At 41.3% G+C, this 26,845-nt stretch overlaps 1 protein-coding gene across 2 annotated transcripts in view; it reads right to left on the reverse strand.

Moving 5' to 3' along the window:
• Positions 1–26,845, reverse strand: part of MRRF (mitochondrial ribosome recycling factor) — a 55,437-nt gene that overhangs the window by 8,413 nt on the left and 20,179 nt on the right. For both annotated transcript variants that reach the window (XM_020967618.2, XM_020967619.2), the window contains exons 5-6: positions 22,177–22,268; positions 5,748–5,907 (exon numbers count right to left, since the gene is read on the reverse strand). In XM_020967618.2, the coding sequence (XP_020823277.1) occupies positions 5,748–5,907; positions 22,177–22,268 (252 nt within the window). The remainder of the gene's footprint in view (positions 1–5,747; positions 5,908–22,176; positions 22,269–26,845) is intronic.

Consider the following 26,845-nt stretch of genomic DNA (forward strand, 5'->3'; position numbering starts at 1 on the left):
CAGGGACTGAGGACACTCCCTCAGCCAATCATCACCTCCCTTTGCCCCTTCCATATTCCAGAACGCCTCCTGTGTGCCAGACCCTGAGGACAGAGAGTGCTATGGCCAGCTTGCTTGCAATTCTGCTTTTTTTTCTCCTGTTCCACTTCTCCATCTGCCTTTTAATAAAGATTAACTACATTCAATTCAAGTCCATTTTGCTGAATGCCTGCTGTAGTGTATAAAGAACACTATGGTGGGCACTGGCAGGGATATGAGGTTTAGATATGGCAAAGTTCTGGCATTCAGGAGCTTACGATCCAGGAGGAGGTGGGGCAGCTCATATGTCTATGACATTTTAAGGTTTATAGAGTGCTTTTTCGTCACCCCATGAAGGAGGCAGCATTCAGTATTATTATCCCCATGGGATGCGCTCACAACCATACAGCTCTAAAATGGGGTATACAATTTGAACCCGGGCCTTCAGCATCCTTTCTTCTACCTCACGTGGCTTCCATACACACAGAGTGAGGCCTACAGTACATAATATGATATGACAAATATATCAAAAAGTATAAACAGAAGGCTCTGTGAGATCTGAGGAAGAAAGTTGTGCCCTAGAGGGGAGCTCAATTAAGGTTTCTGAGAGAAGCCAGTATCGGGGGTGGGTTCCAGGAAGACAGCAAGAATAAGAATACTAGCTTCTACTTCAAGGTCCAGCTTAAAAGTTGCCTCCTCTAGCATGCTTTCCCTGACCTATTCTCTCCCACCCCAACATCTTTTGTTAAGTGGCACAGTGGATAGGTTGTTGGACCTGGACTCATAAAGACCTGAATTCAAATCCTGCTTCAGGTACTTAGTTATCTGTGTGACTCTAAGCAAGTCACTTAACTTCCCTCAACTTCAGTTTCCTTATCTGTAAAATGGGAATAATAATGATAATACTAATAATTCCAAGGCTGTTGTAAGGACATGAAATAATGAAATGAAATAAAATAATATTTGTAAAGTGCTTTACAAACCTTAAAGCATTATATAAATATTAGCTATTAATAATAATAATAATCACAATTGATCTTTCCCACACTTCAAATTCAATACCTTTGGTGCTCTTATTCAATTTTGTTCTACAACATAGTTTACTTTATGGCATTGCATATTTATTTCATATCACGCCAAAATGGCAGGGACCACACTGTCATTATCTCTGTACCAAAATCAACTCCAGCCCCTAACAGTGACTGGTACATAACAGATACTTATACATAGAAGAAGTTTCCTCATTCAGGAGATTCCCTATGCCAAGTCACCATCCCCATCCAATTCCATAAACATGTATTAAGCACGTACTCTGTACTTAACTGGAGAAGCTAGGTGACACAGTAGATAGAGCACTGGGCCAGGAGTCAGGAAGACATGAGTTCAAATCCAGCCACAGACACTTACCAGCTGTGTGACCCTGGGCAAGTCACTCAACCATGTTTGCCTCAGTTTCCTCATCTGTAAAATGAACTGGAGAAGGAAATGGCAAACCACTCCAGCATCTTTGCGAAGAAAACTCCAAATGGGGTCACAAAGAGTCGGAAATGATGGAAACAACTGAACAATAACAAGAAAGTATAGAATGCTGCTCTAGGGGCTAGAAAAAACACAGTTTTAGCTTCATTGTTGGTTATAGAATGAATACAAAAACACATCTGTATATAGTGCTGTGTACTTTTCAAAGCATCTTCACAAATACTATCTCATCTTATCCTCATAACACCCTCATGAAACAGTCAGGGCAGGGAGCACTATCCCTGTTTTATAGATGGAGAAAGTGAAGCAGAGAGGAAAGAAGGGACTTGTCCAGTGCCACACACAGTCAGGCCATGGGCTCATCTGGGACAGGAACCCGAGTTCCCCTCCCTGACTGCAAGGGGGACAGCCCTGCTCCAGAGTACCTGCCCCTGATCTGTTGCGGCTGGACAGCTGCTTGGAACAGAAAAGGGAGAACTGGAAGAAAGCTCAAAGAAGGAACGTGAGAGGAGACTCTTTTTGTGGGACCACAAAGTCATGGAGGACCCTTCCAACTCTGAAATTCTGTTTCTGTGAACAGGGCTATAAGGGACCACAGAGAACATCTAATCTAATCCCCCACATTTTATGGATGAGGAATCTGAGGTCCAGAGAAGAAAAGTGATATAGCTAAGTGGCAGGAAAAGACAAGAACTGAGGTTTGGGGGAACTGAGTCCTCTTTCCAGTACAGTGCAGGCTGTGCTAGAACCCCCGGGCCTTTCTGGACTGGCCTAGGCTCAGTCACAAGGCAGGGCTTCAAAGAAGAAGGGGAATGGACCAGTTGAAATCCCTTCCAAAAGCAGGTTGGCCTTCAAGGCTACCTTTCCTGAAGCCTGCCTGGGAGTCAGGGGAAGGAGTAGCCCTGAGGCAAGTTCCTGGCACCCTGAATCGATGGCTTTCCTCCTTCTCTACTTCCCAGCAGTCAGCACTCAACTTCTTCTCTGTCCCTACTGGCAGCACGGTTAGTTTATTTCTGAGTGGCTTCACTTCTCTGAAAGGTTTGTAGTGAAAGATTCTTGGCCGAAGACGCCATCCGTAGCTGCCAAGTACTTTCATGTTTAGCAGGCCTGTTTCAGCAGCAGGACAGATCGAAGGTAAAACAGAAGGCCAGCAGATGTCAGAGCTAGAGAGGGGAGGACCTCAGTCCTCAATCAGCATGGCTTTGCCAGGCCAAGGGGCTGGGGGAGACTGGGAGGGAAGGAGGGAGGAGAGGGAAATTAAACCTACAGGGGACAAGTCTAGAATTGGACCTTTTCTTTCCTATAAACTCAAGAGTAGACAGTTAACCCCTTCTTCTAGAGAAGTAAAGACAACCTCTCCATTGTGAAGGAAGTCAAATACTATAGAAGAAAATATTTGGAAAGGCAACACAGGGTAGTGGAAAGAGTACTAGGCTAGAGTGAGAAGACCTGAGTTGGAGTCCCAGATTGTTCCACTAACTTGCTGTGGGATCTTAAAAAAGTCAGACCCATTCTCTGAGTCAAAATTTGCTCACCTGCAAAATGGACACAATAATCCTTATATTGCCTACCTCAGTGCTACTGTGAAGAAAATGTATTTTTTAAAACTATAAAGTGCTACTGAAATTCAGGCTGTTAAATGAACTAGTATTAGCCTCATATTAAAACTTGTGCATACATAAAGTAGATTTGGAAAGGGATTTGAAATACCCTGCAAAGATTTCAAAACACCCCACAAAGGATCCTAGCCCTTTAATGGCATTATTGCTGGCCTCTGTCTCATCAGTAAAAACTCCAACTCAATGTTTTACATGACAAACGGAGGAAATGAAACCATAAACAAAGGTATACTTCAAAAGATCCATGATTTCACCCTTGTGGGTATTCCCCATAACCAAGAGAAATCAAAATTCCTCCATGATTTAGTAGCTGTCTTCCCGAAGTGCCTTGGCCAAAAAATTAATTATCTAGTGGCCAACCCTGTGGTGGTGGCAAGCCTCTCCACACGGAGAAACTGGTCTCGCAATATGCAATTATAGACGATCATAGACTGAAGGCTAGAAGGGACCTCAGAAATCATCACCTTATCAATGAGGAAACTGGCTTAAAGAGTCACAAACAGTAGGTAGGTAAGGCCTAGACTCATAATAAAGCAATACAACAGACGTTTATTAGACACTTGCTGCGTGCAAAACAACATACTGCTAAATGCTGGGGGAAATAGAGCTTTGTCTTTCTAACTTAGGAGGTGCTACCAGGGCTTGTGCTAGACCACAGATCATCCTTCAGGCCCCTTCCAGGTCATTCCATAGTCAATGTTCTACATTCAAAAGCCCACTCCAGGTCTATGTTCTATGTCCTGACATTTGGGGTTCTGAAGTTCTTTCCAGCAATATTTTAACACTATTTCTATATTTCTAACATGACATCCAATAGACAACAAAGCAACACAGAGAACTGAGCCCTGAGCCAGGAAGAGCCAGGTTCAAGTTCTGCCTCTGACTTTGGGCAAGTCATTTAACTTCCCAATGCAAGAGGCAACTATCTAAGACTCTATGTTGGAGAAGTAGAGGGAGTTTTCTCACCCAAGAGTTTTCTTTGTCAGTCAGAACATGGGTCCAGTCCCTGACGAGCTTCTTGGAGCATTTTCTCTTACCCAAGTGGCTCTCTTGCCTCTGTGGCTACTACTGTAGGCAAGAGGCCAATACAGCACAGGAAAAGTAAGGAAAGTCTGCCAGTCCCCAACGTTGCAAGGCTTCTCACAGGAAAGCAGCAGCAATTTACTGATGCAGAGAAGGGATTGGGAAACCTCAGCAGGAGCCCTTCCTTCTCCTGCCCAAAATGTCACAGAAACCCACTGGGTTCAGCTCAGGCCCTCGCTTCTGCCTGCTCTACAGCCCCAACAGCACTTTCTACCTTCCTTTTATGAGCCTGGTATGGTCTCTGAGCATGTGTCACTTGAATAACTAGAAGAAAGAATGAGGCAAGAGTTAAAGGAAGTAGAATCTACATGCTAGGTACATCTGGGGAAGGAAAGAAGGAAGGGAGAAAGGAAGGGAGGAAGGAAGGAAGGAAGGAAGGAGAAGCAGGGAAGGAAGGACAGACCTCTGGGACATCAGATGACTCTATTTGGTAGAAATAATAACAACTCACATTTTTATAGCACTTTAAGGTTACAAAACCTTTTCTTCACAACAAGCCTGAGCTGTATCTCATACAAGTATGATTTCCCTCATTTTACTGATAAGGAAACTGAGGTTCAGAGAGTTGAAGGGGCTTGTTCATATTCACATCTAGTCTAAGTGCTAGGATTTAAGCCTAGCTCTATCTCCTGATTGTGGGTCCAGTATCCACTGTGCTTTACTACAGTGCTGGAAGAGTACAAGACCCCTGACATGAGTTCCAGCCTCCAGGATCTCCCACCTCCAACTCTTACCAACAACCAGCAAATCGGACACTCGGGGCACCAGGGACCTTCCCCAGGGCACCCCTGTTGTCAACATAGCTACCCCTTTCCATGACCTCCTCCTTAATTCCTTCTACAAAAGCTGTTTGATTTGACTCTAAAGTCAGGGAAACTGGGCTCAAGTCCTGGCTCTGACCCTTAGGAAGTATGACACCATGCTAAGGCTCAGTTTCCTCAGCCATCACCCAGGATGGCTATGAGAAAGGTTCATTGTAAGGCAAAAAGCACTGCATAAATGCCACACAATTACTCCTCCTAAACCATGGCTGTCCTCAAAACTCTCAGATGGTCCCAAATCTAAACTCCTTCCAGCTGGAAGGCCCAGGAAACATGTCCTAAGTGAGGAGCACTGAATTTGGAGTTAGCAGCTCTGCTGCCTACTGCCTGTATGATCTTGACAATGTCACTTAATGTTTAAGAGTCTCAGTTTCCTCAGAAGTAAAACAGGAGGGTAGCACTAAATGACCTCTTGGGTCTCTCCCAGATCAAAAGCTCAATGATCCTCCTTCCCACACATTCCGGCCTTGACTCTAGTTCTGGCTTTGTACCTGCCTTGGGCACGTCACTTCCCCTCTACAGGCCTGTATCCTCATCTACAAAATAGGAACAATATTTGTACTACTGACTTCACTGGGATGGTACAAAGACAGCACTTTGCCACATGTAAAGCACTCTACAATGAGACCTATAATTATTACAGCCTTGCTTGTCCCACAGGGCATTTACGGCAGCTGTTATGTACAATTTATGTACATTTATATACTGATCTGAAAATAGCAATTACCTGTTTTTCTATTAGTTTAATTGTATCTTCAGCCACTGTATCCTTGGATTTCTTCAGTTTATTCATTGCATTTGTCCGCACTTTCCTCAGGGCCTCCTTAGACTTGTTTGTGTTCTGTTTTGCAAGCTTGACCAGCATTTCTCTGTGTTCCCTTGTAACTCTGATCAATAAAAAAGGGGGGAGGGGTCACATTAAAAAAAAATTAGCCAAACATTTGTTATTGTATTTTAGGTGCTGCTGAAAAGAGAAAAATAACAGTTAGAAAGCTTGATCATGCCTCTGTAGAGAAACCCTGGGGTTAGTATAAAGCAGGCCTGGGGCCACTTGCGGTTTGTCAAAGCTGCCCATGGCAGTATGTTGTGCAGGCTTGTTTTACATCCTATACATTTTTTGCAGGCTGCCCAAAATCCTTTGGTGGGCCACAAGTGGCAAACAGGCCACATGCTGCACAGGCCCTGGTGTAAAGTCCTAAGAGCTACATCACCCTGGAGAAGGCCCATAACCTCTCTGAGCCTCCATTTCAAGCAGAGGTTGGATGGCTATCTCTCATATGACAGAAGAGATTGTTGACTGGGTGTGGGTGACCTTTGAGAGTATTTTGAACCCTTCATTGTTCTATGATTCATCTTTAAAACAGGGACAAATTAGAATAAGGTAATAATAGCAGTTCGACAGGGTGAGAGAAGAGGGGAGAAGTAGTGGAAGACAACAACCCTGGAATCAGGAAGAACTGGGTTCAAGTCCTGCCCAAGACACATACTGGCTGTGTCACCATCTGCTTTGGTGCATGGAGTTTTCTCCCTGGGGGTAACCTATACCAATGATATCACCACTCCAGACCAATAGCAGTGTTTATTTATTTACAGGGCTGCTTCACAGCTTATACTTGACTTTCTTCACAATCACCTTCTGTGATGAATTAAGTCCATTTTACAGAGGAAGAAGCTGAGACTCAGGGAGGTTAAGCTAGTTTCCTAAAATCACACAACTTAGGGGCAGAGTTGGACTCCTGACTAGATTACAGTCCAGATTTCCTTTATTCCCAGAACACCTGATTCTTATCATTAAATAGTATTTTACTGTACATTCTTATGGTCTGTAAACTTTCTGGATTTAAGATTTATAGTTTTTAAGATTCTCTGTGAGCTATGATGTGGGTGTCTCCTTATCCTGTCTGCTACTCCTATGTTTTCATACTCTTCCTCTTCCTCCTTAAAACAACCCATTCAATGTCGTTGTTAAAAGTTTAAAGGAATTTAAGGAGCAATGGAAAAGGGAGCGTTTTGAAGAGCAAGCAGTGTACTGTACAAGGAGAACTCTGTGTCAGAATGTTCATGAGAAAGGGAAGAGGGCCTTGTATATATATCACTTACATTTGGGCACCTAAGTTGTGCCTAAATGAGTATTCTTTAGGATTGTAGGCAGAATATACTTTCAAAGTCAAAAATATGAATCCCAGAGCTGAAGTGGGATCTAACCACCATGTCAGTAGTTTAGGAATTTGGACTGGTCCTTGTTGCCCTCATGAGTTTCAATTCAATTAATGGAAATCACAACGATAATTTTCTTTTAGGTTCTATTTTTTGGCATAGCAAAAGAAACAGGGAAGGAACATGGAAACTGAAACTTGATCCACCAAAAAAAAAAAACAAACAAACCCCCAAACTAATCATACCACAATGCCAGAAAGAACATCATGAATAATCTGTCAGTGGGAAGCCACTTAAACTTCTAAACACAGACCACTGAGATATGGCAAAGAGTCTTGGCTTTGGAATTAGAAGATTTGGCTCTACCACTCGGTAGTTACATGACTTTGGGGAAGTCATTTAATCTCTGGGAAAAACACTATTTGCGCTGACTACCTCTCAGGGTGCTTGTGAGGCTCCAATGAGATAAAGGTTGTAAATATAATTCCAATACTGTAAGATGCCAAAAAGCTAGTATTATCACATCAGAATCATCATCATCATCATCACCATCACCATCACCACTACAACTCCATAATTAGAGGTAATGAAAATACTCCTGGAAGTAGGACACACATAACTTGAATTTTCACCAAGGCATAAGTTAATAATGGTCTCCAACCTGCTGATCATGATTGATTGTTAACCTAGCTTTATCAGTCACAGAGCCCCACAGAAGGAGTAAAATGGCAAAAACAGGGAAGGTTGTAGGGACTGAAGTAACCTATATTTCACAATTTTGTTGCAAGATGGCCCTAGGTATCATCATTTCTCTTGCCAGGGAAGAAACCATCATTATAAATTGCTGGGTTCAGTGCCCTTAGACACTAGAGACACATTTGTCTCTCACAGCATTTCAGGAACCTCATCTATCCAAGTATTGATTAAGTTGATAAACTGTAGAAAATGAACAGTCTGAAAAAGGTTAGAATAGATGTAAATGACTTTTGGAAGATGCTCATAGCAGATAATTCTTTATAGATATATACTTATTGTATAGAAAGTATTTTATCAGTCATATTTATTGAAATTTATTTTCTGTTATAATACAGGCCAGGAAAGAACCTGATGTAATGAAAGAGAAACTGATCTGAAAATCAAAAGACCTAGGTTCAAAGGTCCTAGATATTTGGATATTTACCAGTTGTGTGTCGTTGAACTTCTCAGAACTTCAGTTTCTCATCTATAAAATGTATATGATAATACTTATATTACCTACTACAAAGGGTTGTTGTAAGGAAAGTGCTTTGTAAAGAACCATGGAAATTTGTGCTACCATGTGAACTAGAGAGTTTTTGAAGAAACCATCATTCTTATAAGTAAATGGAGTTTTTCTAGGTATCCTCAGTTTTGAAAAACAAAATGTATCATCAGGTTGTTCAGGGAACTAAAAATCTACACAAAATACTGATTTTTATTATGCTGACTGAAATGGATTTACAGGTTTATCTTTCATGTACCTCTTTTTTTTTTTCTGTTCCTGAGGCTCTGAGGTACCATTAGGAGTTGATCCATAGCCGCATGATGGAGGGAATGTGGTACAGTGCAAAGAGCACTAAACATGGTCCTGACTGTTCCTAGTTCTGCCCCTTGGGTTAAAATCAGATCCTTCTTCCCTGTGAGGGTCATTTATACAGTCCCTGAAGACGGATTCGACACCTTCCTCTGTCACTCTTCATTGCCCCCTGTCCCAGATCTACAAACCCAAGGTTCTTTTCTACAGGTTAAACATCACTAGATCTTTTCTTCTCACTTCTTTCCAGATCGGGTCTCCTCATCTGTTCCAGGCTGGAAGTGTAGTGGTCATCTATAGGCTCAATTCTATCAATGATAGGCACAAGAGCCTCAATATACTGTTTCCTCTCTGGGCGGCTTCACCCCTGAACTAAGCCTGATGGCTCTCCAAAGTTGGGGACTCACTGTACTGGTGTCAGACTTAGTTCAGACCTTCAACTAGCTCAGCCCTACTACAACTCAGAGCTCCTACATTCAAGCAAATCAGTAGCCTTAGCCTCCCCGAGAGCAGGAACCAAAGGCGTGGGCCACCATTCCTGGCCTAGAGCTTTCAATGAGGCAGCTAGAAGGATAAAGTGCAGCAAAAATGGAGTTAGGAAGACCCAAATTCAAATGCTGCTTCAGATACTAGCTGCATAACACTCAGCAAGTCATTTAACCTCTATGGACCACAATTTCTTTATCTGTAAAATGAAAGATTTGGATTCAATAGTCTCTAAGGTCCTCTCCAGTTCTAAATCTGTGGTCCTATGATCCTGTGAACTGAGAAGCAGAATAGTATAGGAGGAAGAGCATCGGATTTGGGATCAGAGGACCTGAGCTCAAGTCCCAGCTCAGCTACAGACTATATAAAAGTTCATTTAACTTCTCTGGGCCTCAGTTTCTTCTCTTTAAACAAGGGAGTTCTGGCCTAGAAAATTTCTAAGGTTAATTCCAGCTCTACAGCCTGTGATTTCAGCATCTCAGATCCTCTCCCCATGCTGGCTGTCTTCCTCTGGAAGTGCTCCAGGTTGTCAGTGTCCCTTCTCAAATGTTCTAGGCTGCCTAGAAGTAAAAGCAGCAGTCCAGGTGTACTCTGCCCAGCGCAGGTGTGTGGTGGTGCAGCAGGGCTAACAGCCCCCTCATTCCAAAGGACTCCACACACCTAGTGCAGAAGGGCTCCACAGACAGTGCAGGGTCCACCCTCCAGCTGGGCCTTGTGCCAGCTGATGAATACAGCAGCCCCTTCCGTCAGGGTCAGAGATCTCCCAGGACACAATGCAAAGGTTTTAACCACTCAGCAGGTTTGGCCCTGGCCACAGGGTGAGGCATTGTTTAGACAAACTCTGCTGGTTAGGTCTTCCTGATATATCCAAGACAGGCACCTTCCTGGACTCCTTGAATATATCCCTTGGAACAATGTGCAGAGGGCACGCCCCACTCCCAACACGTGGCAGACAAGAGTCCCCATGGTAAGATAAGTGCTTCCTATTATTTACACATCAGTGCGACAAATGTACATAGAGCTATCTAGCAGGTGATGAAGGAGAAGAAGGCAACACACACAGATGTAATGACTACAAAAGACAGCTATTAGGTAGTATATTCAACTTTAAATGGTTTTCTGATTACATTTATGGGAAACGACTTCAAGGAGTTTTCAATTCAATTCAATTAACATCTACCAAGCATCTACTATGTGCCCAAACTTGGTGTCTCCCCTGCTACCTGGCACAGTGCTTTACATACAGCAGACATTAATGTATATGTTGAATTAAATTGTGCCAGGCATAAGGGATATAATACTTAAATACTACAGGGTTCTAGGAGAGTAGTCCTTCCAACAAGACAAGACAGCCACTCCTCTGCAACTTACTACATGGTGTTTGAGAAATGCTAGGGACAAAAGTGGCATTACCTTACAGTCAACCTGGGGATGAGCCTCTACAACCTTAATAACTTGGTCTTCAGACAAAGACATATCTAGAGTCCTCATCAGACCCATACTCGAGAGCCTTTTCAGCTTGGTGGGGCCTACCATTGTTTGCCTAATACCAATGGCAGGGTCTATAGGAACCCAGTATCAATTCTGTGTGATGAGATACTGGAGTACAACACTGGTGGAGGACATAGTTTCAATGACATTAAAACTAATATACATTAGGTATTGACTGCACTTATACTTCTTATCTTTCCCATCACAATATTCAGTACAAAACAGCATTTAATAAATATTTGTTCAAATAAATTAAATTGCAAAGTGCTGCGTCAGGTGCTAAGATACAAATTCAGCCCAATTTTGCAAACATTTACTAAGTTATCTACTACATTTAAGGAAGATATCTCCCCTAGGCAAGGGAGATATATCTCTGCTCTCCTCATCCTGGTTCTTTATTAAGAAGACAGAAGCCAGTCAATTAAAGAACTATGATATAAGGAAAAAAGTAAGCAGGTTCAAGGTAGCCATCAAGGCAAAATGCTACAATAAATTTAAGATGAAAGAGATCCCTTTCAGTTGGGTACAAAGGACAAGGAGGGCTTCATCTTTGGTGATTCTTCCAGAACCTTCAAAAGCCCAGGGTCACTCATATGCCTCCAAAGACTGAAATTTGGTGTAATGATAAAAACAGGTCATTTGTACGAGGCTTACAGCCTAGCAAATACTTTCCTCAAAATACTTCTTTGAAGCAACATGCTAAGAATTATCATGACAATTGTACAGAGGAGGAAACTGAAGACTGGAGAAGGACTTGCCCAAAAACATATCACTAAGTGCCAGAACTGGAGGATTGAAACCAAGATCTCCTGATCCCCAACTCAGTGATCAAGGTGATGCATGTGCTCTGAAAAGTATGCTGCACTTCCCAAACACAGGGTGTTATTATGCTTTGTTCTAGTGCCCATTTTGTAACGAGGATTCTATTTTTCCTACTGACTTGCTTTAAGTCCCAGAGAAGCATTATCTATATGTCTAACAGATCTTCAATCAGCTCCAGGGATTTATTTATGGTTCTCCAATCCTAGACCTCACTGTCAGCTTTGCCATCCCTGGAAGGGGCCTTAAAACCAGCTTAGTTCCTTTATTTTACAGGTAAGGAAATAGGCCACAAAATGTTCAATGACTTGCCCAAGGTCAACCTGTGAATAAGTAGAAGACCAGGATTAAGACCTAAATCTTCTAACATCCCAACCTGGTGTTTGTATTCTTTCCACTGCTTATGGTGCCACCATGATGGTACAAGTCTACAAAGCAAGGGATCTTAACCTAGAGTCCACAGACCCCTTACTTTCTAGGGGTCCCTGACCTACATCTTTATTTTTAGTAACCTCTAACAAATTTAGCATTTCCTTTAATTATGAATGTAGGCAACAAATATCATTCTGAGAAAGGGTCTATAGGTTTCCCAGACTGCCGAAGGGGTCCATATTACAAAAAAGGTTAAGAACTCTAGCTATAATAAATCAATACTTAAATAATCTTGGTGCTTTCCAGATTTCTAAGACCTTTGCTACAAAGCTTTTTATAAAGTGAAAATCCTTTTGTAAATGAATCATCATCCCTTAAGATCTGAAAATGCCTGGATACCTTCCCTTCTCTAAAGCACTCTAGCTACTGAGGCAGGAATTCATAGAATTAAGTCAACCAGCATTTATTAAGTGCCTACTGTATTCTAGGCTGTGATAACAAGGCAAAAGATGGCACCTGTCCTCAAGGAGCTCAGTCTAATGAAGCAGAACACCAATATATCCACTTTTTTTTTTCATGAAAGTGAAACCTTTCCTTGCCTAACTCTTTGAAAAATATACTTTGTGAGTCTCAAAATTCCTCATCTGTTAAATAAGAGAATCAGACTAGATGATCTCTCTTCCAAGGTCCTTTCCAACTCTAAGTCCAACAATCTTATTAGGCTCCCTATTACCTACAGGATAAAATACAAACTTCTAGCTCTAGCATTCAAAGCCCTCCTCAATCTGATTCCAGTCTATCTTATTTCACATTATATCCCTTTCATGTACTTTAAATTCCTGCCAAACTGCACTGCTCACAATGGCCCAATTTCATCTTGCTATCTCCTGCACCTGCATTTGAGCGGGCTGTCCTCTATTCTCTGGCAAATGTGCCCCCTTCATCTCTACCTGTTGTAACATTTCTCTTCCTTCAAGACCCAACTTAGGTAATTCATGAAATTCTCCCCCTACATCACAAAACTCCTGTGAGCAAGGTGTTTACAAACCTAAAAGACGTATTGAAATGATCCCATGTATTAAATGAGAACTGTTTAAACTGTTTAAACCTTCTAGGCCTGGGACCTGGCAAAAGAAATGATACAAATGGATTTCAGAGAAAAAGAACGTCCTGCTGTTCTAGGGAAGGGGATTTTCCAGTATTTCATCTCTGATCTTCTAAGGGGCAGGGTAAAATATAGGAGTGTGAATCTAGCCATCTTCCTGCTAGGATTCTGTGAAAAGAACTCCTCCCCAGGGATGGGAAGAGCAGGACGGCAAATCTGCCATGAGCACACTCCACCAGCTTTATTGTTATCAGGCGGGGGCAGCCTGGGGACTTGGGGCTCTGAGGCATTGAAGGAAATGTTTTTGTTTGTACAGTGTGGCCTGATTTCCTATGCATCTTGGTTTGAGGTCACAGAGCTCATGCATCCCCATCTGTCTGACAAATGCCAGTGCCATCTCTCATTTAAGTAATTGGACCTTTGGTTGGTAACCTTTGTACCCCAAAACAATGATAAGTTAGAATGGGAGAACTCTAATTCTTGGACCTTAAAAAGTCAGGGAGTCCAGTCCTCTCATTTGACAGATGAAAAAACTGAGGCTGAGAGGGGAAGCAATCTGGCTAAGGTCACGCAACTACTAAGTAGCAAAATGAAAATTTCAACATGATTCAAAATCCATGACTCTTTCCCTTATACTAAAAACAAGAAATGAGTTAGAAGGGACCCGAGAGGTCAACAACTTTTACCTCAACCTGGGGTAGTATCCACAACAAGTGGTCATCTGTCCTGTGTTTGAAGACCCTCCAATGATGTAGGACTCATTACACTCCTGGATTGTGTAGGAAGCCCATTCCAGTTCTGAACAAGAAGTCCTACCAGATTTCACTGAGTTGAAACCTGTCTCCTTATAACTTCTTCCCCACTGGTCCTGGTTTTGCCTTCCAGGGCCAAGAAAATTAAGTCTTGACAAGTCCTCAGATACTTGAAGATGATGACAATATTGTTCCCCAAGTCTTCTCTTCTCTAGGCTAAACACTTCCAGTTCCTTCAATAAATCTTTGTACGGAATTGTCTACAGTCTCCTCCCCCAACCTAGCCAATGTCTGGACAGGCTCTGGCTTGTCAATGGCCCTCCTACACTGTGGCAGCCAGAACTGAACGCTGCACTACATCTGTGGTCTGATCAAGGTTACTGCGTCCAGCCCTGCTGTAAGAAAACCGTGCTGTGACAATGCTGTGACCCCATCAGTGGTACTGGAAAATTCTGAGCCCGTATAGATGTGTAATTAGTCACTGTTGTCCCTGTCCCTCTTCCAATCTGAGTGCAGCAGGAGGGGTGTATGCTCAGAGGGGTTAGACACGTTAATGATGCTATCTAACCTGGAAGATTGCTGGCAACTTTCTTCGCATTTTAAATCAGTCTATTAGGTGATGGAAGAAGATATCAGAGAGAAGAGGACAGAAGTGGCCTCTTATTTATGCAACGTTTTGCATAGGTGTTGGTGACAACTTTCTCTCCAGTTTCTGTGGAAAGCTCAATTCCTTTAGAAGTGTGTCTGCGAAACTGATTGCTTCTCTTTGTGTCTTTCAATCAGCAAGCAGGTGCCTAAACACTGGGTCTCCTGTCTTAGGAGTGTGCTGCAATTATACACACAAGGCAAACCATGGAAACATGTGGGCCTCTCTAGAGCTTAAATGCATGAAGCTTCTCTCGAAAATGATGGCTGTCTTTTGGATGTGGCAAGGCCAAATAGAAGGAAGCGAGTGTCCCGCGGATTGATGGGAAGCCCACCAGATACTTGCTTTAGAAAAGCACTCTTTGTGGAAAATCATCCGACAGAATGAATTACTCAGAAATGAGCAGCAATGGCTGGTATCTGGGTACTAACGAAAGAGGTAGCAAACTCCACTATAAGCAGCCGCAGTTGCTCAAAGGAAACTTGTGGGCTCTCAATCCAAAATGAGGTCTTTGAGTCATTCTTAACTGATTTTTCTTTTTAAAGAATGCCAAAGTTCCAAGTATGCGTGTGTGTAAGAGAGGATATTACCAATATTTCCTGGAATGTGTAATTCAGACACACTATCCCTTTAGCACAATCAACCACAAGGCAGATATAGTAGCTGGCGCATAAATGGAGGAGAGTAGCATTTGGGGCTCATCAGATGATAGGAAAATAGCTTTGAAAAGACAGAATCTAAGCTAGAGTACTTCAGCCAAGATTACAGGATTTAGAATGGAAACGGACTTTAGAATATATCTAGTCCAACCACCTCTAGGGAAACTGAGGTGCAGAGATAGGGATTCTCCCAAGGTCCCACAGGGGCAAAGAGCAGAACTAGAATTTGAAAGCATTTATTTTCACTCTAACCAACTGGGGTTTTTTTTTTTTATCATACTATATGAAACTTTAGGGTCAGTAACCTACCAAATGGGAGTATAAAAGTCCTAGACAGAAGATTCTGGGTGGAATTTTCTTGATCATCAGGCCCCTCCTTCAGAGAGGCACACTGATTTCCAAATGCACAGGGGGAATGACTGTAATTAACTCAACTGAGGCTCAAAGAGTCCTTAGTGGAAAGGGGACAGAGGGGATTTTTAAAAGAACAGCACCAATAGGACCAAATCACAGAGGTGATTTTTTTTAAAAGAATAGGTCCAATAGGACCAAGAATAAGACCAAGGACCAACCTTTTCCTTGTCAAACAAAGAAACAAAGGCATTACAAGAAATAGGATTAGTTGTTTTCGTTTGGGATTTACCTGCCAGAAATTCCTTATTTCCTTAAAGTTCATATTCAAGGAACAAACTGTATGTTTATTAAAAATCAAACTACTCTTCAGTAATCTGAGCTGAATGAATGAAAAAAAATTTTTATTAGGCACTTATGTGACAGGCACTGTGCTAAGCCTTGGAGACACAATTCAAAAAGAGACAGTCCCTAAATTTAAGGAAGTCAGTTAGGTAGACAGAGCACTAGACCTAGAATCAAGACAACCTAAATTCAAATCCAGACTCAGAGACTTACTAGCTTTGTTACCCTAGGCAAGACAAGTCACTTAACTCATCTGCCTCAGTTTCCCCAACTGTAAAATGGGGATGACAATAATAGCACCTACCTCACAAGATTGTTGTGAGGATCAGATGAGCTATTTTTTAAGTGCATAGCACAGTTCTTGGCACATGGTAAATGCTTAATAAATGCCTGTTGCCTTCAATAAGTTTATAATATAGTAGGAGAAAACACCACAAATAGGGGAGTGGTGGCTAGGGAAGGGAGAAATGAATAGCCAGGTGGATGGCCTGAGAGGAGAGATGGATGAGATGTGAAGGCTGAAACATGGTCTGGGATATCTGAGGCCAGATGAAGTACGCCAATTCAAAGTAATTAGATAGGCAATGGAAGAAGATATCAGAGAGAAGAGGACAGAGGTGGCCTCTTATTCAGAGCTCAACTCCACCTACTCCCAACAAATGGGAAAAGGAAAAGAGACCTAGGACAAATGAGGGCACGAGAAGTCATTTTAATTCTCAGTATCAGTTCCTTCATCTGTAAAATGGAGACAATGGTGTTTGTACTATCTACATCACAAGTTTATTATGAGGTGAGCACTTTACTTGTAAACTTTAAATCACTATACAAAAGAGTTATTAAAGGTAGAGCTGTGGAATAGATTTATGGATACTTCAAAACAGTCTCATTTGTGTGGGAAGTACCCTTAACTGGTACAGATCACAACCTATCCAAGGCATCTCATTCTGGGTGACACTGGTCATTGTTTTTGTAAATTTTCCAGAAAGGATCTACCCAATACACCAAAGGCCTGCCTCTGGTTCACAAATGCCAATGGAGTACCTAGGGTGTCCATTTTACTATCCCTCAGTGTGACTCTAGGACTGGTCCACCTCCTTTCCCACTTTTACACACACACACACACACACACACACACACACACACACACACACACTCCAACACCACCAATCACTACCTCTCATCAGGTGGTCAACTCTGTGGCAATGAGCCTCTTTGCTCATGAGACAGTCCTCGAGTGGCAGACGACGACACCCACGTATGACTATCAAAAGGACTATACTAAAAGCCTTTCCAACTTGGTGGAACCGATCAGAGCCTGTGCTCCCAATGGCAAAGGCTGTGAGATCCCACGGTCACACTGGCAGCAAAATAAGGCATCAGAGGAAGACCCCTATGGAGAATATATATGTGTATAGAAAATACATCATCTGTGTGAAGATCTATTCTACAGATCTATCTTTAATAACTCATCTGCATAGTGATTTAAAGTTTATAAGTATGTTGGCACACTAATTCAAAGATACCATCAAATGGATTCAAGGATAATATTGATATCTTGTGTTTATATAGTTTCTACCTTCTTAGGAATTCAAAGCATTTAATACATTATCTCTATTACCCCCCCCCAAATTATTCTTCTAGGTTACCATGTACTAGTATGCTGATTTTACAGATGAGGTAATTGACACAAAGACACCAATGTTTTATATACGGTTACCAAGTGAGCTAGGGCAAAGTTAGAGTAAGAGCCTAGGTCACCTTACTCTTACATCAATTTTCTTAATCATGCTATCTTGCCTTTGAGAAATCAATTTCTAGCTGGAAAACTCCCCAACATATAATTCAGTAATGTCCTCAGGACCCTCACCTACCCGGTTAAAGTGAGAAAAAAGTATGTAAAATGGAGTCTACAGAAGCAGAAAGGTTTGCTCTGTCATTTTTCTCTTGGATTACTCCCATTGCCTACTCTAACATAACAGAACAGATTCCTATGCCTTTGTAAATGGTAGTTAAACTCCCCAGTCCTTCAGTATGAAGTTACATAGTTCACACCAAAGGAATGAAGAACTCTTCTGGGACTGCAGAATTCCATAATGTGCAAATTAGACCTTTGACATAAAAATATCCTTATGAGCGCGGGCCTCAGCATTAAAGGATGGATCTATTACAACAATGTAACAAATTCATTCACAACAAATTCATTATATCAGACAGCCAGAGCTGCAAGAGACCTTGGAGAATATCAGAGCTTAGAGCACAGAACACTGAAGTTAGAGGAGCTCTAAAATAAAATAGTGGAGAACTGGCCACAGAGTAGAGATATTGAAAGGGCCCATAACACTACAGGACGACTTGCGAGCCATCTCCACAACAGTCAACATCTTCATCTGCTACCTGCAACCCTCCACAAGACAAACTTTGGACTCCTCCCCTGCAATACCAGGCTCTGGTAGGTGAGATTTGGCCTTATCTCCCCCAGAACCAGTCCTCTCCAATACTTCCTCACTATTGCCACATCGTGCCACAGCACATGTAGGTGTATCACATCCCACCCCCACCCCCACTGCCTCACCTTCCAACTTCCCCTTCTGGGTTAACTTCCCCCATTAGAATTCAGCTCACTGAGGGCAGGAACTGTCTTACTTGCTTACATCTGCATCCATAGAACTTAAGACAATGTCTGGCACATAGTAAGCATTTAATAAATGTTCTATCAGATGTCAGAACATAGAAAACAGAGTGTTAGTGCTATAAGAAATCTTGTAAGACCATATAATCTAACCAAGGGTGGGGAACCTACAGCCTCGAGGCCACATGTTGCCTTCTAGGTCCTCAGGTGTGGCCTTTTGACTGAGTCCAAGTTTTATAGAACAAATCCTTTTATTAAGGGGATCTGTTCTGTGAAGCTTGGATTCAGCCAAATGGCTGAACTTGAGGACCTAGAAGGCCATATGTGGCCTCAAGGTCGCAGGTTCCCCACTCCTGCTCTAACCCCTCATTTTCAGAATAGGAAAATGAAGGCCAGGGAGATAAATGACTGGACCAAGACTGACCGGCCAGCTAGTTAATGGCAAAGCCACAGCTCAAAGCTGCTTCTCCTGCCTCCTTAATAGAAGGCTCATCCCAGGGCAATGTGCTACTAATCCTGGCAACAATATTAATATGAGAGCACTCAGGCATCTGTTTAGAAGCCAAAATGTTGGGGAGGGGGGAGAAAGAACCTGATTAGCTGGTTTTTGTGCATAAAGTGAAAGAATTCTGGAATCCTGCTTTAATCTCATGAAGTCTAGAAACAATGTTCTAATTAGCTTTGCACCACAGCCAGCTACTATGATTATTTATAAAAACAGATGGAATGACAGGCACGTAGATGGAAAGAGCTCCAACCACAAGGATCTTAAAGTAAAGAATCCATTGATAAATTGCTGTCTAATCCATAATGGACAAAGGCTAGCAGCTGGCCAATATGGTCATCAACATTGGACAGAGGTCAAAGAATGCAAACAATGTGGGTACTACTTGCTGAGGCTTTCCCACTCACAAGAATTTACTTACACTGGTCCCTCTAGCTGGAATGCCCTGCCCAATTCCACCAGCTAAAATCCTCACACGCTTCCCCTTTTATCAGACTTTCCCATGGACATAATCCCTCTTTTCTCTGACAAAGGAGAACAGCATAAAACTGAATCCTCTTAAAAATTTTTAACTGTCTTATGATATTGATCATACTCTATGAAGCACAAATGGTATAAGACAGTAACCAACTTGGGAGCAGAACAACTAGGTTCAAGTCCAGGCCTCTGTCACTTTCTAGCTATGTGATAACGAGTAAATCACATAGCTTTGGTTTTGTCTGTAAATGGAGATGATAATTCTTATGCTACTTGCTTCAAAGGGTTGTTGTGAGGAAAGTGCTTGGTAAGTCTTCAAGGGTTATATACAAATATGAGTTATTATTATTATTACATTCTGCCTTGTTATTAAATGTATTTGTATACTTGTCTCAACCCTCCAAAACAAACTATAACCTCTCTGAGGACAGCAAGAGTATTTATTTGTAGTTGCCACAGGGTCTTACATTCCACTCTAATTGTTTCATTGAACTGAACTGAAAATCAGCTCCACTTTTCAGAAGATGCTCTCTCTTTGAAGCATTCTATCAATTAATTAAAAAAAACACAAGCATTTATTAAGCACTATGGACTGGGCCAGATATAGGGATACAAACAGAAAAATGAGAGAGCCCTTGTCCTCTAGAGGCTTATATTTATACTGGTAGGATATGACATGTTCACAAATAAGTAACCACAAGAATTATATACAAAATAAATACAAAGTGATTGGGGGGGAAGGGCTCTAACAACTGGGGGAATTGAGAAATGCCACTTTGAGAAGGTGGTACTTGAGTGTAACCTTGAGGGATCAAGGTGTTCTAAGAGGTGAGGAGAATATTCCAAGCATGCAGGATATCCAGTGAAAAGACATGGAGGAAAGAGACAGAGAACTGTATATGAAGGAAAGCAAAGAGGTCAGTTTGGCAGTACTAGAATATGTGAAAGGTGTGAATTAAAATCATCCTTGAAAGGTAGGGTGGAGTCAGCTTATAAAAGGTTTTGAAAGCCAAACAGAAAACTTTGCATTTTATTCTAGAAGGAATGTAGAACCACTGGAACTTTCTGAGTACAGAAGCAACATAGTCAGACCTGTACCTTTGGACTAACAAAAGAGCATCTGTGGCAGATGGATTGGGGAGGGCAAAGGGTGAGAGGCTGGATGCCAAGGAGACTAATTGGGAGGCTACTACAATTGCCTATGTGAGAAGTGATAAGGATTTGAAGTGTGGTAGCTATGGGGGTGTATGGAGAGAAGGGCTTAAATACCATTATGTATATGAGATATGTTGTAGAATTAGAATTGACAAGACTTAGCAATATATTATACATGAGGAATGGGTGAGAGTGAAAAGTTGAGTGATAATGCTTAGGCTGAGAACCTGGTGACTGGAAGAAACAGGATGATTAGGTTCAGGGGACAGATAATAGTTCAGTTTTGGAAATGAGTCTGGATGCCTTTGGGATATCCAGGTGGAGCTGTCCAGCACACAGTCATAGGTCCAGGGGTAGGATTTTATGGATTCTGTAAAGTTTGGATTCACTATCAAAGGGCTGCACTTGAGGACCTAGAGGGTCACTTGTGGCCTCAAGACCGAAGGTTCACCACTCCTGTACCTAGACTAAGGCTCAGAAGAAAGATGAGAGCTAGATAAGTCATTTTGGAAATAATCTGATAGTTGAACCTGTAAGACCTGAGATCATGAAGAGAATATGTGTAAAGAGAGTAAAGAGCCCAGAACAGAGTCCTAGGGTATTCCCATACAAGGCAGTAAGGCATGGATAATATGCCTAACATGCCTTACAAAGCTGACATTAAAGGTTTACAAAGCACTTTATATACAATAGCTCCTTTGAAGCTCCCAACCACCCTGGAATATGGACGCTATTATCCATACTTTACAGATGAGGAAAATGAGGCTTAGAAATATTCAGTGACTTGCCCAGTGCCACAGGGCTAGTAAGGGCCATTAGTAGAATGGGAACCCAACTCACCTTGACTCCAACTCCAACATAATATAAAACAAGTCATATGTACAGCCCTGTTGCTTCACAACTGTGATTTCTTTCTCCTTGATTTTCATAGCACTTGGCATAGACCAGATCTTATAAGATCACACAGTCTGACCAAGGGTGGAGAACCTGCAGCCTCAAGGCCACATACGGCCCTTTAGGTCCTCAAGTGTGGCCCTCTGAATGAATACTAACTTCACAGAATAAATCCCCTTAATAAAAGGATTTGTTCTGTAAAACTTGGACTTAGTCAAAAGGCCATACCCAAGGACCTAGAAGGCCACATGTGGCCTAGAGACCACAGGTTCCCCACCCCTGTGGCCTAGAATATTCCTCTGACCTTATCTCAATCCCCTCTTATATCAATGTATTTGTGTATTTGACACTAACATTAGCAATTAGAGAGCAAGGTCTGTGTCCTATTCAATTCAATTCACTCAGTGTCTTTTAACATACTGGCTACTGAATAAAGGTTTATTGAATTTACAGGAAACTTGACTCTGGGCAAGTCACCTGACATCTCTGGACCTGTTTCTCATGCATAAAATAATATATAAAGGGACAGTTTCTAAAAGACATCTTCTGATCTTAATACTGTATGTTCTAAAATTTCTTCAACCTCTGACATTTTTTCCTAAGATCCTTTCCATCTCTGACATCCTATAAATGATAAAACCATGATGGACAGTCCATCTATCTCTGTATGCCCAAGGTCGAGAATAAGGCCTTGCACTTAATAAATATTTGCTGAATTCAGCTGAACTGTATGAATTTCACCTGAGAGTCACTTAACTTACTTGGGAATTGGCACCCGAATTACTGTCCCATCGACTTCTGGATTCAGATTCATTCCACTTTCTCTTATGGCCTTGATAGCTGCAGCTGTACACTGCAAACCAGATCAAACGGTGAGTAGAATTAGTAAATAATTATTGCCAGATGCAACTGCTCTGTCGACAGTTGGCGATCCATCTCAGCCGAACATGGAAACATTTAGTTCTGTTCCCCGTAAGATCAGGAAGTTACATTGGTGCAGACTGCTTTGATCAGGCTGAATAGCAAACTGTGTCCACTCTTGGTACCAGAGTACTGCAAGAGAAAAAAAGTAACAAGAAGAAAAAAAAATCTCTGCTGCTTTGAAAAGATTTCAATGGTTTGAGGCAATGCAGATCAAAACCACAATAAATCCTCCAGGGAGGGGGCTGGATTGTACAAAGATTGGTGTAAAGACAGATGAAAGATTTTGTCTGTTAAAAATTCCAGTTGACTAGAAATCTCCCAGTGCCGATTGTGAAAGATTAATTCAATTTAACTCCTTAGGTGCTAGACTGTGTTCATGCCAAACATACTCATTCCTTTTCCTGAGTGATGAAATGGCTGTTTGTGTGTTCATGGGCACGGTGAGAATGTCTGTATTTGAACTCTGTGTTTGAGCCTCAGGGCTGATGACCTGTGTCAAAGGGCTTCTGGAGGCTGGCTGAAACAGTCATATTCTACTAAGTGTCATAGAATTACAGCAACTTGGGAGTGGAAAGGCATCGCAGAGATCATCTAGTTCTGGGATTCTTAACCCATTTTGTGTCATGGACCCCTTTAGCAGTCTGGTGAAGCCTAAGGACCCGTTCTCAGAAAAATGTTTTTAGATGCATAAAACAGATAAGGTTACAAAGAAAACTGATTATATTGAAAGACAATTATCACAATTGTTTAAAAAAAAAGTTTACAGACCCTAGGTTAAGAACCCCTGATAATCCAACTCTATAGCATCGTGAACAATTGGTTATTCAGGCTCCATAAATATGGAGAACCCATTACCTCCCAGCCCATTTTGGTTCAGAACAGCTCTTATTCTTGGGAAATTTTCCATTATGGACGCCCAAATCTGCCTCTCTAAGATGTTCATACACTACTCCAGGTGCTGGGGTAGAGACTCAGAATAGCTCCTTTAATAACTTTTCCTCCTGCCTAAGCAACACTGCAACTATACCTGGTCTGCCATACTAAGGAGCAGCTCAAAACTGAGAACTTTTCATTACCTGCCTGAAAAATTCATGAAAGCAGCCTTCACTGACAACATTTTCTGGGAATTAAATCTAACAGCCAAGCACATCCAGAATCCTACTGAAGCACTCAATATCTTAATTCTAGGTCCAGCTCCTCTTCCCCTAGATATTCCTAAGCTCACGTTAAATGCCTTTCGCTGGGAAGGGGACAGAATAAATCAAATCTGCTCCCCTCCATTCCAAAAACAACTCTCTTCCATGATCAACATTTATTCATGAAACATTAAAGGCCAATTTCTGCAGAGCACCATTCGAGGTGCAGGTTCTATAAAAGGTGCGACTATAAAGTGAGGGGGACTTACTAACTATTGTTGTTGAGGTTTTTTTTTTCCTTTTAATACAAAGAAACCAAAGTTTACTCATCTGAATGAGTGCTCTATCCAGCAAAGTAGTTCTCCTAGGAGATATAACAATAATAATAATAACTTACATTTATACAGTACTTTAAGATTTACAAAAAAGTCTCCTCATAAAAAATTAAGTGAGAGCCAGAGCCAGGATCTAAATACAGGTCTCTTCAGAATCCTGGGCCAATACTCTTTCCACTATATGACATTGCCTTTCTCTAAACTTATACACTTATTCCAAATATGCTGCCATTGCTCAAGCCAGTCTTAGAATGTCTCTTAAAGAATTAGGCTCAGGGTCTTCAGTATATTCTGTTGAAAATCCTCAATGGTTGCAGATCTTTGCCTTCTAACTCATAAGTCCCAGATTACTATTTGATCTAATCCCTTGATTTTACTAAAGAAAAAAATACAGACTCAAGAGAGTGAATTGTACAGGGTCACAAAGTGAGTTAATGGCAGAGGAGGGATAAGGTCCCCAGTTTCTTGGTCCCTGGGTCAATTCACTCTCTACTACACCAAGCTGCCTGCGTCTCCTCCTAATCTTTCCAGTAACAAATGTATTAGATCAGAATGAAGAGTAGTGGTGACGGGATGAATCTGACACGTAAACAGCCAAAAGTCATTTGAACAAATCTGGTACATATAAGGTGGGTAAATGAATGATCAAGCTCTGATGTCAGGCTCTGAAAATGGCTCCCACTTCTTAGTGTGTGATCATGGACAAGTTCAGGATCCCTGAACCTCAGTTCTCTCAACTGTAAAATAAGAATGATAACAGCTGTGCTCATACCCCATAGCTAGGTGGTACAGTGGCTATAGCACTGGACTTCTTCAAAACAGGAAGACTCATCTTCACGAGTTCAAATCCAGCATCAGAAACTTATTAGACCCTGGGCAAATCACTTAACCCTGTTTGCCTCAGTTCACCTATAAATTAGCTGGAGAAGGAAATGGCAAACCATTCCAGTATTGTTGCCAAGAAAACCCCAAACAGGGTCACAGACAGTCAGATACAACTGTAACAACTGAACAACAACAAAATACCTCACAGGCTCATTATTATGAAGAAAATGCTCCAGAAGTCTTAAAGTGTTCCACAAGTTATTCTGCTTAGGGTCAAAATTGGGATACGACTATAAAATAATATGACTCATTTCTTTGCATGACTCATAATTTGGCCCTAAAGTCAAGGCCAGAGACTACACCTTGGAATAGGCAGACAGACAATCCCAAGAGAGCTACTTCTATAGGGACAACATCCATTTGGACATACATACCTCTATACTTTAATGGATTAATGACTGGTATTTATGCCCCCTTTAGCAGCACAGAGAACAACTCTCCCACCCTTCTTATCCTGTACAATTCTTGCCTCTGTCTGTTCTCTAAAGCCTCCATGAAGGATGTACCCAACAAACTTAAAAGCCTTCTTCTGGTTCTCTTTTTCTTTTTTATTATGAACTTAACAATTATCAACAAACATTTCAATATACAAAGCATAAAAAGATTGTATTTGAACTTCTGTTACTTTGTTTTATTTAACAAGGCAGTAACAAAATTTTCCCTTCTGTTTATAGGAAAAAATTCCTCTGAATTTTTTTTTTGCTTCCTTCTGTGTATTTTTAATTTCTTATTGATGTTCCTTCCTATCTTTTTTTTATTGCACCTCTGTCACCACTTACTAACACATCCTCCTCCCAAGAGGAGCTTCACAATATGACAGATACTGTCAAACAAAGCCCACCAACATACGGGTCATGTCTGATGCACTCTGGCCCGCTACATTCTTAGTTTTCTAAAGTCATGACTGATCACTGTGTCAATCAGAGCTCTGAAATCTCTCGAAGTTCCTTTTCTTTATATTATTGTGTTCATGTCCCTGGTTATTCTTTTTTAAAGTCTCCCCAGTGTCATTTCCCAATAGATGGCGGTCAAGGGATATGAATAAACAGTTTACAAAAGATTAATTGCAAAAAGTATGGTTCAGAGAAGCCTAAAGCCCTAGGCTGGAAGTCCACCCCCAGACACTTACTCTCAGGGCAACTTCTCATTTTTAAAATGGGAATAATATCAGTAGCACTCACCTCACAAGGTTGTTGTGAGAATCAAATGAGATAATGTATTTAAAGTGCTTTTCAAATCTTAAAGAGCTATATCAATTATTACTATCAACAACCATATGAAAAACACTCCAATCAACCATAAGGTACATGAACACACTATTGGTAGGGCTATCTATGATTGGGCCAACCATTCTGGAAAGTAGTTTGGGAAAGTGATTAAACTGTCCATATCCTTTGACCCAGAGATCCCACTGCTAGGCATATACTCCCCCAAAAGTAAAAGAGACAAAGGTCACACATGCAACAAAATATTTATAGTGGCACTTTGCATAGCAGCAAAAACAAGAATTAGGGTAGATGCCCACTGACTAAGGAATGGCTAAACAAACCGTGACATATGAATGTAAGGGAATACTGCATCACTGTAAAAATGATAAATATGAAGAATGTGGAAAAGCATGGGAAAACTTGCATAAAATGTAAGTAAGCACAACCAGATAAATAATATACACAATGACTACAATATGTAAAATGGAAAGAAAACAAATCGAGAATGAATGCTATATAATTATGATGACCAAATTTGGCCAAAAAAAAAAAAGAGAGAGAGAGATGAGAAAATGCACATTGCTTTTTGCTTTGCAGAGGTGGAGGGCTGTAGAAGTGAAAACATCACATATGCCATGTCTTAGTTAGTTTTGCTGAATTGCTTTTTTCCTCTCTATTTTGTTCTTTGCTATAGAAGATGGCTCTCTGGGAGGAGGGATATATTGGGGTGGGGGAATGTTCAAAAAAAATCAACAAAAACATTTTAAGAGGGAAAAAATGCTCCAAATCACTATTAATAAGGAAAATGCATATTTTAACATCTGTGAGGTTTCACATCACATTATCCATCAGATTGGCAAAGATGATAAACAATAAAAACAGTCAATATTAGAAGGGCTCTGAAAAGAAAGGGAAATTAATACAGCTGACAGAGCTGTGAGC

Source organism: Phascolarctos cinereus, unplaced genomic scaffold (genome assembly GCF_003287225.1).
Source record: "Phascolarctos cinereus isolate Bilbo 61053 unplaced genomic scaffold, phaCin_HiC Scaffold_2;HRSCAF=192, whole genome shotgun sequence".
Classification (NCBI taxonomy): domain Eukaryota; kingdom Metazoa; phylum Chordata; class Mammalia; order Diprotodontia; family Phascolarctidae; genus Phascolarctos; species Phascolarctos cinereus.